Below are 14377 nucleotides of genomic sequence, written 5' to 3' on the forward strand. Positions count from 1 at the left end.
CGAGTCTCATTATTAACGCGAATTCAATTTATGCGCTGCGACGCACTCTTTTCTTTCTTTCAATGTATAACACATTTTACTATCATTAAATTATTCAGTTTTCTTAATTGTTTACTCTTTATTAATTTGTGTGCCTTTTAACGATGAATCAATAATAAAGGAATCATAATTCACCAGCGAAACAGCGATCTGCGAATTGGTAAGTTCGATCAATCCTTGTTCTTTTTACCTAGTAACTTATCTCAATAATATTCTTATTCGCAACTGCTCAATGGATTTCGCCGCTGGCCGAATCTTTCTTTAAATTACATGGATTTCAGGAGTTTTCTTCAAATACATTGTGTCGACTGTCGTGAGCTGAACCCTTATTCTCTAAATTATTATTTAAAATCAAAGTCTCGCAAAGTTTGCCACAATTTTTAAAATCGTTATTCACTTTCGCGATAAATTTCACTGTTCCTTTACCTAGAATTTCAGAGGTAGAACTATTCGCGAGATTTAAAACTCCGGGATTCGAATTGGTAATGTTCTGAAAATTTTCAGTCTTATTTCATAAATGAGTTGTCGCGCTACTGTCCAAGCACCAATTTTGATTTGTTTCGAGAGATTCCCCCAACTTTAAGGCACACATCTTCTGCACACTTCGCGGTTTGTTTGTTTATTTGTACGTGACGTGCTTCCTTTATTCAAAATGACTCGAAACTTTAAATTTTTTTAGATTATTAGAAAATATTTATTTTTAACTTCCTTTCAAAGGCATAAAAAATTATTTTTTATTTAACATTGCCATGAAATATTGTAGAAAACAGGACATTTAGAGATTGCTTCAATATTGCAGTAATATTAAACTGCAATATTAGCAACATTGCACGACAATTTTGCAGCAATATTGTATAAATATTAAGTCCTATTTGAGTAGTTTCCATTAGTCTAGCCTACATACGGAGAGAAAAATCTAACTTTTATAGCATGAAAATGATTCCTACTATTAAAGCATGAATTTTTCCTACAAAAAAGCATCAATTCATACGTTGTTAGTACGACTGAGGATCATGCTTTCGTAGTATGAATTTAATACTTTAAATGCATATAAGCGCCACGCACAACTCGTATGAAACCAAAACCTACTACTATTGCAGGAGTCTAATGCTTTTTCAAGTTTCAGTTAAGTTAAATTGGGCGTGGCTTAATCGCCAGTTGCAGGACTCTCATACCGAAAAAGCATTAGACTCCTGCAATAGTAGTAGGTTTCAGTTTCATACGATTTGCGGGTGGAGCGTATGAATTAAAAGTATTAAATACATACTACGAAAGCATGTTTCCCAAACCTTTTAAGCATGGACACCAATCATACTAATAACGTATGAATTCTGACTAATATTACTAGAATTTATCTACTATAATAGCATGGAAAAGATTCATGCGTTAAACGTATTCCTTATTATGCTACAAAAGCTAGATTTTTCTCTCCGTGCATCTACTTAAAACAACAAGAGGTAAATTAATGTCCTTTACCTGGCACGTAAATGTCCACAGGAATAATTCTGTCGCATCCTCGAACAACAGAATAACTGTAATGGTAATATCCGCCTCCATTTGCACAGCTTCCCATAGAAATAACCCATTTAGGATCAGGCATTTGGTCGTAAATTCTTCTCAAAGCTGGTGCCATTTTATTAGTTAAGGTTCCAGCAACAATAATTACATCGGCCTGCCTAGGTGACGCTCGAAATACAACTCCATATCTGTCCATATCGTATCTTGGTGCTGCAATGTGCATCATTTCCACAGCACAACAAGCCAAACCAAAAGTCAAAGGCCATATGGAATTTTTACGACCCCAGTTCAGAAGATCGTCTACTCTTGCCAAAGCATATTCAGATTTACTTTGTGTATTTTGAAAAGGACTGTAAGGTTCTTTTTTTACTTTGCTGGGTAAAGATTCTTTTTCATTTGACTCTGTTGTTGTTAAATGTTTCACATGTGTAGTAACCGGGAGATGACATATTGCCGGAGAATTTTTAATAAAAGAAGCCAATCCTTGCTGAACGTTAGCTAAATTTTAAAATAATAAAATTAGTAACATGATAATCATTTTTTTATCTGGTTGTCTGTCAGTTCGAAACAGTCTATGTCAAACATTTCTTTAACTATTGAAAGACGGCTTTTCGTTCAGTTTCTATACTAATGAAAGTGAAGTTTAGACATAGTGGCGAAAAATGGTATTATACTATATGCGTAGAATAAAATGCTAAGCCACGTCCCTAACCAAGAAGACTAGATGAGTCAGAAGGAATAATTAGTTATTTCTCCACGAGGTGTTTGAAGAGAAATGTTAGATCACTTGGGTGGGACTCGAGCAACCCAGTAAAAAATCTAATTGAGAAGCTGGATCAAAGAACCGACGATTCGCTAGGACCGGACCCGCTCATAGAGTGACTATACACCGCAGTGAGAAGAGAAACATTGTCATGCGAAAGTAAGAAACTTTTCTCATTGATGAGTGAGTGAAATCAAGGTTGCCAACCTAGAAGACGTGTTGGTAAGGTAGGTATTGAATTTTTTCTTAAGAAACTATTCAATACCTACCTTAACAACACGTCTTCTAGGTTGGCAACCTTGATTTCACTCACTCATCGATGAGAAAAGTTTCTTACTTTCGCATGACAATGTTTCTCTTCTCACTGCGGTGTATAGTCACTCATACCAGTCGGGTAGCAGTGATGCTGATTCTACACTCACCGAAAACTGAGAGAGCGGTCCGCTTTTCCGTGACGCTTCCCATATTCAACTATATCTATATATATATAAAAAACGTAACGCAAATGCCGACCGCTCGCGCAGTTTTAGGTGAGTGTAGAATCAGCATGAGCGCCTCTGGGACACACACTGCTTGCTGATTCTACACTTACCGAGTAGCTTCGCTTTTCCGTTACACTTTTTAGATATATAGATATATTTAAATATAGGAAGCGTCACGGAAAAGCGGGCAGCTCGTGCAGTTTTAGGTAAGTGTAGAATCAACAGCTACCCGACTGGTATTAGCGCGTCCGGTCCGAGCGAAGCGTCCGTTCTTCGATCCAGCTCCTCAATTGAGATGAATTGAAACCAATTAACTTTTTTGGCAAGGTCCAAATCGTATTTGTCGCTAAGCAAGATTCAATGAAGCCCTTTGTATATTCAATTCAATTCATAGCAATGAGTTTTCATCGGTTTAAGAATTCAAACAAATTGACCAACTCGTCTATTGAATTTGTGCTGACGAATTGAAAAAAATTAAAGCTCAAAAGTTTGCTCATTGAATTAGTATGAATAGAGAGTTTGGAAGTTGAATACAGCTTTGTCGAATTTAGGAGAATTGCAACATAGCTTCAATTCGAATTTGTCGCTAAACGGGCCCACACAGCACCGTAAATTTTCTGAACTTCCCAAGTAACAAGGAATATTGGTTGAATGTCAGGGTGATATTAAGTCCGCTTCATGGGGACATTCCACGGTGATATTCCTGTGAAATTCATGTAATATTGAGGGGATATCCCTGTGATATTGAGCGGAATATTCCTCTGATATTGAGGGAATATTCCAGTGATATTGATGAGAAAATTTAAAAAATTCTAAAAAAAAATTTTTCAATTTTTTTTCAATTTTTTATTTTTTTATTTAAATATTCAAAACAAACAAAATTTTAGAATTTTATAAGTAACAGGAATATTCTCTCAATATCACAGGAATATTCCCTCAATATGGGAGGAATATTCCCTCAATATTACAGAAATATCCCTCAAATATTACATGAATTTTACGGGAATATTCCATCTGTATCATACGAATATCACGCGAATGTCACAGGAATGTCACCGTGGAATGTCCCCAGGAAGCGGACATTATGATATCGCCTGAATGTCACAAGAATATGCTTGCTTGATATCACCTTGACATTCAAGCAATATTCCGTGCTACTTGGGTTGTATTAAAGCTTTATCTTCCAAGTTGGGAGTATTTCGTTGCAAAGCTTACTAAAGATTGAGTACACTCAAATCTCTATACATATAACGAGAAGTTCAGTCCCGGAAACTCTCTATATAACGAGAAAAGACAAAGGACTTCTGCTCAAGTAAAACTCACATGTGACAGCAGTAAATGTTATGTATGTAAATATTATACTATGATTTTTTTATTATTATAGTATTATATTATAATAAAGTACTTAGTTATAATTACTTTTGTGATGCTAATATTGATTACATTTAATCTGAAACCTTCAAATATTTGGGACGCATGAATATTCCCTTCATTAGACTTGACGGAATTTTTGTAGTGTCAAATTAAAAATTATCGCATTTACATTTAATAGAATTTTAAAAAAGAGATTTAATAATGAGCCAAATTTTAATGTCGAATAATTACTGTTTAACAAAATTCTGATTTTATAGAATTTCTATTTAACTGGAATGTGATAAAGCTGATTTTCTAATATATCGAATTTTTAAATAATACAATTTCCATTTAACAAAATTGATATCTAGAAAAATTTTCAGAAAAAAGAATTTTTATTTATCAGAATTGTTCTTTTGTCGAATTTCTATTTATCCGAATATTCACTTAAAAGTATTTTTATTAATAGAATTTTCAATTAAAAGAATTTCTATATAAAAAAACTTCTTATTTAAAAAATTTTTATACAATCTAATTTTTATTTAATAGAATTGTCATTTAACATACATTCTTCTTAGGTAAATTTTTAAGACAGAATTTCTATTTCACTGATATTTTATTTGACCGAAGTTTCACTTTTCCGAAATTTCATTAGATAAAAATGTTAAAACATCGAATTTTCATTTTGATCGAACTTTCATATATCAGATTATCCACTTGGTATACAAGTTTCAGCGGGAGTTTTAAAATCAACCAATCACAATTTTCTTAATAATTTTTGATTGGTTGATTTTAAAACTCTTCCTGAAATTTGTATACCAAGTGGATGGAAATTCTGTTAATAAAAATACTTTTAAGTGACTATTCGGATAAATAAAAATTCGAAAAAAGATCAATTCTAATAAATAAAAATTCTTTCTTATGAAAATTTTTCTAGATATCAATTTTGTTAAATAGAAATTGTATTATTTAAAAATTCGATATATTAGAAAATCAGATTTATCGCAGTCCAGTTAAATAGAAATTCTATAAAATCAGAATTTTGTTAAATAGTAATTTTTCGACATTAAAATTTGGCTCATTATTAAATCTCTTTTTTAAAAATCTACTATGTAAATATAAATTTGATAATTTTTAATTTGACACTACTAAAATTCCGTCAAGTCTAATGAAGGGAATATTTATGCGTCCTAAATATTTTTTATAATTTGCAATTTCTCGCTTAGTGATTCAAATTTTCGTGAGGATGAGCGGAAATGACGTTTCTCGTTATATCCCTACCGGAAGGGTGGTACTGGATTGGTACTGGGAAATTGGAACTGAGATCTCAGTACTAATTTGGTGCATTTTGGTACTGAAATGGAACTGGGAAATTTACCTGCGAAAAGGGTCGAGTTACCGTTAATACCCTCATAAAAATGAAAAGCAACTAGCTTTTTCAATATGTTTAAACTAAAACTTTATATTTATTTCAATATTATATTTGTTTTTCATGGATTTATATTATTTTCATACATTATTATGCATATGATATTTCCTTTGTTAGCTAAATTCAAAAATGATGTCCATTTTTTTATCAAACTTAAGGTATACGAGATACATTATAACTTTAAATGTAATTATTTTATGATAAATTTTAGATATTCATAATCTGGAAATATTAACGAATCTGAATATATATTTTTTAAAGTTGAGTTATTAAAATTACAAATTTTTTAAGCAATAAAACTCGGGTTAAAATTTTAATCCTTCAAGATAAACTTCCGAAAACCCCCCCCCTTCCGATTTTAATAAAACTTGGTATACTTACGTAATTTCATGCGCTGATCACGAAAATGATAGTGAAAATTACCGCAAATTTCATTTTTATGGTGAAAACCATAAAAAACACCATAAAATTATGGTTTTTTGCGTTTAACTCGTAAAAAACGCAAAATTAAAAAAAATCGTTCTTACAAAAGTTGTAGAGCTTCTAAAAATGAACATTTTATGTCCTATACATTTTTTACCAAAAGTCATTAGTTTTCGAGAAAAATGCAAAATATTTAAAAACGGTGAAAATCACCAACTTCTAGCTATTATCCACAAGAGGCAGATGTCTTATGTGACGGACAATATCTTTTAATAAAAAACCTTCTACTCTTTGCTGTGCAGGGCTATTTCCAAAAGAACTTTTAGGGGAAGACATCTTGGAGGAGGGGGGTCGGGGTGGGTTCCGTACCTTCCAGTACCATTAAGAATGTGAATTTAACTGTCTGTTTTGAAAGAGAGCAACGATACTAGGGAAGGCGGGCTTCGCCCGCCTCTGCATTCTTTGCTGTGCAGGGCTACTTCCAGGGGGGAGGGGGGGAAGACATCTTGGAGGAGGGGGGTCGGGGTGGGTTCCGTACCTTTCAGTACCATTAAGAATGTCAATTTGACTGTCTGTTTTGAAAGAGAGCAACGATACTAGGGAAGGCGGGCTTCGCCCGCCTCTGCATTCTTTGCTGTGCAGGGCTACTTCCAGGGGGGGAGGGGGGAAGACATCTTGGAGGAGGGGGGTCGGGGTGGGTTCCGTACCTTCCAGTACCATTAAGAATGTGAATTTGACTGTCTGTTTTGATAGAGAGCAACGATACTAGGGATGGCGCGCTTTGCCCGCCTCTGCATTCACTGCTGTGAAGAGCTACTTCCAGGGGGGGAGGGGGGGAAGACATCTTATATATTATATATACATAATATATGTATAATATAATATAATATCATAATAATATAATATTCAAACAAATCAAATTTAATGTGCGATCTCTCAAAATTATCTTTATAGGAATTCCAGTTTCGTGGTATTAGTAATTTTTGTAGTGTGCTTTTCATGTTTCTGCATTTTTCTCGAAAACTAATGACTTTTGGTAAAAAATGTATACGACATAAAATGTTCATTTTTAGAAGCTCTACAACTTTTGTAAGAACGATTTTTTTTATTTTTGCGTTTTTTACGAGTTAAACGCAAAAAACCATAATTTTATGGTGTTTTTTATGGTTTTCACCATAAAAATGAAATTGGCGGTAATTTTCACTATCATTTTCGTGATCAGCGCATGAAATTACGTAAGTATACCAAGTTTCATTAAAATCGGAAGGGGGGGGGGTTTTGGGAATTGCACAGGACCTAGGGGTCTATTGTTCAAGGAGGGATTGCAATATAATTTTCAAACTTAACAGAAATTTTCTACAAACTATTATGTTTTTTTTTGCTGTTTTACACGTATATCGTGAGAGACGGTTTGTTGATCTTATATACCTTTAAAACTATTGTTAAAGTACTTTAAAAATGTCTTCTTATGGGTTATCAGGTAGTGGTACTGAAGTTGAACTCAAGCCAAGTCCAATTCAGTACCATTCCAGTACCACTCTTTCGGTAGGGATGAAGAAACATCTGATTCGTTATGAAGAGCTTCTCGTTATATGGAGTTTTTAGTGTAGATTTGTAAATGTCCGCACTTGAGTAAAGGTTTAAGCGTGAATCTTGCCTGAACCTGTAAATTACAACTTCGTAAAGATTTAGCGTGAACCTTGCCTGAAGCTGTAAATTGCAACTTCGGTATATAAATTAAATATTTATTAAAATTAGTCAATTAAAATAAGTGCAAAAAGAACTTATTAGAAATGGGATAAGTGTTCATGAAAAAAATAACTGTAATAAATTGAACAAAAATATTTTTATTTTTCACGAATATTTCCAAGTGGGACGCATGAATATTCCCCAAATTATAGACTTGCCGGAATTTTTGAAATGTCGAATTAAAAATTATCGAAGTTACATTTAGTAGAATTTTAAAAAAGTATATTTTACAATAAGCTTAATTTTAATATCGAAAAATTTCTATTTAAAAAAATTATAATTTTATAGAAGTCTTACTGAACTGAACTTTGATAAAGCAGATTTTCTAATATATCGAATTTTCAAATAACACCATTTCAATTTAACAAAATTTATATCAAGAAAAATTTTCGTAAAAAAGAATTTTTATTTATCAGAATTGCTCTTTTGTCAAATTTATATTTATCCGTATATTCACTTAAAAGTATTTTTATTAACAGAATTTCCAATTCAAAGAATTTCTATATATCAAAATACCTATTTAACAAAACATTTATTAAATAAAATGTCTTTTTTATTTAATTTTTATTTAATAGAATTGTCATTTACTCTGTAAATTTGAATTAGCTAAAATTTCACTGTTTGAATCAGCGAATAAAGTTTTCACTACAAATCAGCGGATACAGCTAATAAAATAGCGAAACACGAATCGGCGAACGTCGGTTATTTTCGTCGGAAGATAAATTTATTTTAAAATGGAGTATTCCGCTAATTGAAATAGTTGTTAGTCGCTGATTCGTAGCTGCATACTTATAGCTTTTTCAATCAGCGACTATTCGCTGCCAATCAGTGGATTTTAGCTGATTCAAATTTAGAAAGTAACGGAAATTCTTCTTAGCTAAACTTTTAGGACAAAGAATTTTTATTTCACCGATATATGAAAGTTCGATCAAATGGAAATTCGACGTTTTAACAATTCTATCTAATGAAAATTCGCATAAGTGAAAGTTCGATCGATTAAAGTATCGGTAAAATAGAAAATCTCTATCTTAACAATTTAGTTCATTAGAATTTCTGTTAAATGACAATTCTATTAAATAAAAATTAGATTGTATAGAAATTTTTTGAATAAATATTTTGTTAAATAATTTTTTTTTATATAGATATTCTTTTAATTAAAAATTCTGTTAATAAAAATACTTTTTAGTGAATATTTGAATAAATAGAAATTCGACAAAAGAACAATTCTGATAAATAAAAATTCTTTTTTACGAAAATTTTTCTTGATATAAATTTTGTTAAATTGAAATGGTGTTATTTGAAAATTCGATATATTAGAAAATCTGCTTTATCAAAGTTCAGTTAAATAAATATTCTACAAAATTAGAATTGTTTTAAATAGAAATTTTTAAAATTAAAATTGGGCTCATTATAAAATCTACTTTTTTAAAATTCTACTAAATAATTCGACACCACAAAAATTCCAGCAAGTCTAATTTGGGGGATATTCATGCGTCCCTTTCCAAGTTTGTTAGTGATGACAAAGCTTCGTTGGTAAAATTTTATTATTTTAACTATAATAATCTTGGTATTCATTCATTCATTCACTCATTCCGTCCGGAACCGTCACCGGTCTTCGGTGACAGAGAAAAGAACAAGTTATGGAGAGAGAAAGATATATCTTTATTTTGCAAATGAGGATTCGCTTGACCTGCAATCTGTTAAAGAGGATTAATTAATAACTCTGAGGACCCAGGAAATTATTTCTTTCTCCCTTTATCACGTGAAAAAGCTATAAAGAAAGTCTAAAACTGAATAGGTAACACATAACTTTCTTTCTTACACCAAGGAATATAACATAAGTACTTCTTTGTTTAACATTGTGTTTTCTATCTAGACAATTCAAAATGGCATAAGAACACTTTTTTCAATTTTATATATTTTTGGACACTTTTTGGTAATACCATAAAGTTTGAACTCTTTTCTACATAATGCATAAGGGGATATCTCTAGAACTTTTAAACTTTATGTTATCGCTCATTATGATACCTTAAGAATTTTTTAATAATTTTTCAATACCATAATTTGACCAATTATAGGGCTTTTTAAATGTATCATGCGTTATATAATTTTTTTAATTATGTAGGAAATGACGAACGTAAGTTAAAGTGGTGAAATCGACAGTTTCTAGTGTGTGATATTGACTGTTTTTTTAGTTTATAGACTGTAACTTTTTTAACGAAACATTGTGTGTCTTGTGGCTTGCAATAGAAGTAGGTGGGAGTGTAAAGAACTAAAAAATCCATTAAACAATGATGTGCCTCAAATTGAATGAAAACTATTTAGCTTCAAACTTGCGAGACAACTTTTTCAAAATTTCTACAAGTTAGCAGTTAAACTGATATAACTTTTTTAACGAAGGTTTTTGAGTAACGGCACAACGGGATTATATTCTCTACCTAATAAGAAGTAATTTGAACCTATACAGGAATGTGTGCCTCCTTTACACAAAGAATGCAATGACTTCAAACATTAAATTTTAAAACGTAACTGATATCAAAAAACCACATATTTGAAAAGCACATGTTGAATTTTGCTTCTAAATGCTCCCAACTCATTGTAATCTCTTCTCATGCATTATAAAAGTATACAGAAAAATCGTTAACCTTTGCACACTTCATTAAAACTGTATAATTAATAATGAATATAAACCTAAACTGTCCGACGCATAGTTTGAGAAGAAAAGTAAGTATTAACTAATAGATGTGTTTAAATCTGGCTGATATTTTTCACTCGAAGGTTTTTGGGGTCGCTGCGACTACTAATCTGAATTTTAAATTTTCCAAAATTCAAAATGGCGAATCCAATACGGCGGACGACTTTTTAAAAAAGTGATCCCATTGGCCTCAAATTTGTTACTCGGGGGTTTTTGGGGTCGCTGATTATGAATCTGAACTTTGTTTTTCAAAATTCAAAATGGCGGATGACTTTAAAAAAAAAATCCAATTGGCCTGAAATTCGTTACTCGGGGGTTTTTTGCGTCGCTGACTACGAATCTGAACTTAGTTTTACAAAATTCATAATGGCGGATTCAATATGGCGGATGACTTTTTACAAAATTGATCCCATTGGCCTAAAATTTGTTACTCGGGGGTGCATGGGGTCGCTGATTACGAATCTGAACTTAATTTTTCAAAATTCAAAATGGTGAATCCAAAATTGCAAACAAAATTTTTTAAAAAATTTTTAAAAAATTAAATTTTAAAAAAGTTAAAAATTGTTATAAACTACATTTACTTATGACTTTATAAGCCATAGGACATAAAATTTTCGAAACTGTAACATTAAATCATTTTAAAGGTAACAAAAAGTAGTAGCGACCCAAAAAACCCCCGAGTAACAAATTTCAGACAAATTCGATCAATTTTTGCTTCCTCGTGGAGGAAGCTTTGTAGTCCTTTCGTTTATAAAACTTTTCAAAGTGGCGGAAACAAATTTTTTTCTTTATAGAAACATGTTATATGAGATCCTGATCAATTGTCCGGATGTATGTATGTGTGTGTGTGGATCCCTTTTTTGTTTAGAAGATAACTTTAACAGGTTTTAATGGATTCAGATAAAATTTGGTAGGTTCATTTATCATATTAATGTCTCAAATCTGACCAAAGGATTTTGAAAAATACCCACAAAAAAAATTTTATCGTCTTTTTTCCAAAAATTTTTTTTTAATCGAAAAAATTTTTAAATAGAAAAATTAAAGGTTTTATATAATAAAATTGTATTCCAAATGCGAGACAAAATACTGAAACAGAAAACTTTGATTTTCAATCTTTCATGCATTAAGCGAAAAATTGGAGTATGGTTTTGACAATTGTCGAAAAAAAAATTGGCAATACTCAGAACCTGTTGCAGGTGAGCTGAGGTTAAAATATTGGGGTTAAACTTAATTTTAAATCTGTAAATTAAGCTGCAATATCTGCTGTTTACATTTACCCCTTGTTTACATTTTCCCCAAATGACCCTACTTTATATTTATTTCAATATTATATTTGTTTTTCATGGATTTATATTATTTTCATACATTATTATGCATATGATATGACCTTTAGCAGCTAAATTCAAAAATGATGTCCATTTTTTTACCAAACTTAAGGTATACGAGATAAATTATAACTTTTGGAAAAGTAATTATTTTTTGATAAATTTTAGATATTCATAATCTGGAAATATCAAAGAATCTCAATATATATTTTTTAAAGTTGAGTTATTAAAATTACAAATTTTTCAAGTCATAAAACTCGGGTTAAAATTATAATCCTTCTACAAAGGACGTAGGGGTCTATTGGACGTAGGGACTTAACTTGATTATTATATAGTTTATAATATTTTTCTGCAATTTGTCGATCAATAACTTACTGCATGTGTTGAATCTTCTTATATTATATTTGTCTTTTTCATTTTTGTATTGGGCCCAAAAAATATGTTCCTATTTTTGTATAGTATTAATAATTATATATGTATTTTGAATATAAAACATTGATTATTGAATAATTTTTTTAAGCATAAAATATGGATATTGCATAATATTGGTATAGAAGATATTTGTTTCTTTTGGATATCTTAAATGTTTCATATAAAAAATACTTCAATCCATTTAGTTTTTTTGGTATTTGATAACATTGGCATTAAAGATATTACGATTTTGAGGATAAAGAAGGATATTAGACAACATTAGTATTGAATATATTTTGATAATGCAACAAAAATATTGATTGTTTGATAATAGTGGAAGCTGGCTTTTGGAAAAAATTTTTGGTATTGGATAATTTTGGCATTAAAGATATTTTGATTTTAAGGATAAAAAATGATATTGCAGAACATTAGTATTGAATATATTTTGATATTGGAAAAAAATATTGATTATTTGACCACAGTGGAAGTTGGTTTTTGGAAAATTTTTTTGGATAAGATTGGCATTAAAGATATTTTGATTTTGAGGATAATAAAATATGATATTGTATAACATTGATATTGAATATATTTCGATATTGAAAAAAATATATTGACTGTTTGATTATAGAGGATGCTGGCTTTTGGAAAAGTATTTAAATAGATATAAAGAGGTTTGAATATTGTTTTAAGGGTTGAAGTTGTTTTATGGGTTAAATAATAGTTTGTGAGTTGAATATTGATTTGAATATTAATAAAAAGTGCAGAGGAAAATAAGTTAAATAATAATCATTATCGAAAATAATATAATATGGAAAAAGATTAAACAACGCTAATTCACGTTCATGTAAGACTATCATTGTTGCATTAGTTAGCTGAATTATAGTTAATGAAATATTTTATAGGTGAAACACATGTAAGTAAATTTTTTAAAGCAATAAACTAAAATAAACGATTTGTTTTGAAAATTGGCTTTATAAACAGTTTAAAAGTTGAAGAAGGATACCTTGACGAACATAGAAGAGTATTTTATTTTAAGTAATGAAGATTTTAAAATTATTGAAAATGTAAATAAAATGTTAAATGATATGCATATGTATAAATTTCTAGAATCCTTATTATATTAAAAAGATTGTTCGTAGGTCGTCGTCGTCGTTGCCCTTACCGATATCTTCGATATATATATATATATATATATATATATATATATATATATATATATATAAAAGTAAAGCACATACACGTGTATAATCACACATGCACAAAGCACAAACACATGTATACTCACACATATACATAAGACACATACACATATATACTCACACATATACACAAAATATATTCACATACATACACATGTATACTCACACATATACACAAAGTAAATACACATGTATACTGACACATATACACAACATACATACACATGTATACTCACACATATACACAAAGTAGATACACATGTATATTCACACATATACACATACACATGTATACTCGCACATATACACAAAGTACATGCACATGCCCTGCTAAAAATAAAATCAGAAATCAGTCTCAAAACGTCAGAAATCCTGACGTTTTGAGACTATTTTGATGTTCTGTGATGCTGCTGACTAATTCTGACTTAAATAGTTTTTATGGGCCTGACGTTTTCTAAAAAGTGACGATTTCTCACTACGTTTTATGTTTTTTGTAAAAAGGGTTCCAAGAGAGGTACCAAGGCCACTCAAACCCACCATATAACTCTATTATATTATATATTCCCTTTTTCCAACAGAAGGGTCCTTTCGAGGGTCCATCAGGTTTTATGACTTTTTAATGCAAAATAAAAAATTATTTAAATTTAAATAAATATTTTTTTAAATGTTATATTTGTAATTTATAGATTTTAACGATTCCAATAATATAAAACATTATGTAAAAACTCTAAAATTACATAATGATTATACAATAAATACTCCATTAATTAAAATTAATTCTCAATAATTTAAAAATATTTGCAAAAAATTTTATATCGTTGTAATTGTATTAACATGTACATTACGAATATAAAATTATTTTTTTCAAATGCAACAATTTTTAATTTTGCAATGAAAAGCCATAAAACCATAAAAGATCCTTCTGGCCTATACTTTTCTTTTTGTCCTTTTCTAACGTACATATAATATATATAGAATCACGTTTGTAAGA

The 14377-nt window shown here is 30.2% G+C and overlaps 1 protein-coding gene across 2 annotated transcripts in view; it reads right to left on the reverse strand.

Annotated features, from left to right (window-relative positions):
* The window catches only part of LOC127290873 (NADH-quinone oxidoreductase subunit B 2-like), a 36475-nt gene that overhangs the window by 7498 nt on the left and 14600 nt on the right, over positions 1-14377 (reverse strand). For both annotated transcript variants that reach the window (XM_051319693.1, XM_051319692.1), the window contains exon 2: positions 1516-2055. In XM_051319693.1, the coding sequence (XP_051175650.1) occupies positions 1516-2055 (540 nt within the window). The remainder of the gene's footprint in view (positions 1-1515; positions 2056-14377) is intronic.

The sequence above is a fragment of the Leptopilina boulardi genome, unplaced genomic scaffold (assembly GCF_019393585.1).
Source record: "Leptopilina boulardi isolate dan_hultmark-lab unplaced genomic scaffold, ZJU_Lbou_2.1 LbouV2_90, whole genome shotgun sequence".
NCBI lineage: Eukaryota > Metazoa > Arthropoda > Insecta > Hymenoptera > Figitidae > Leptopilina > Leptopilina boulardi.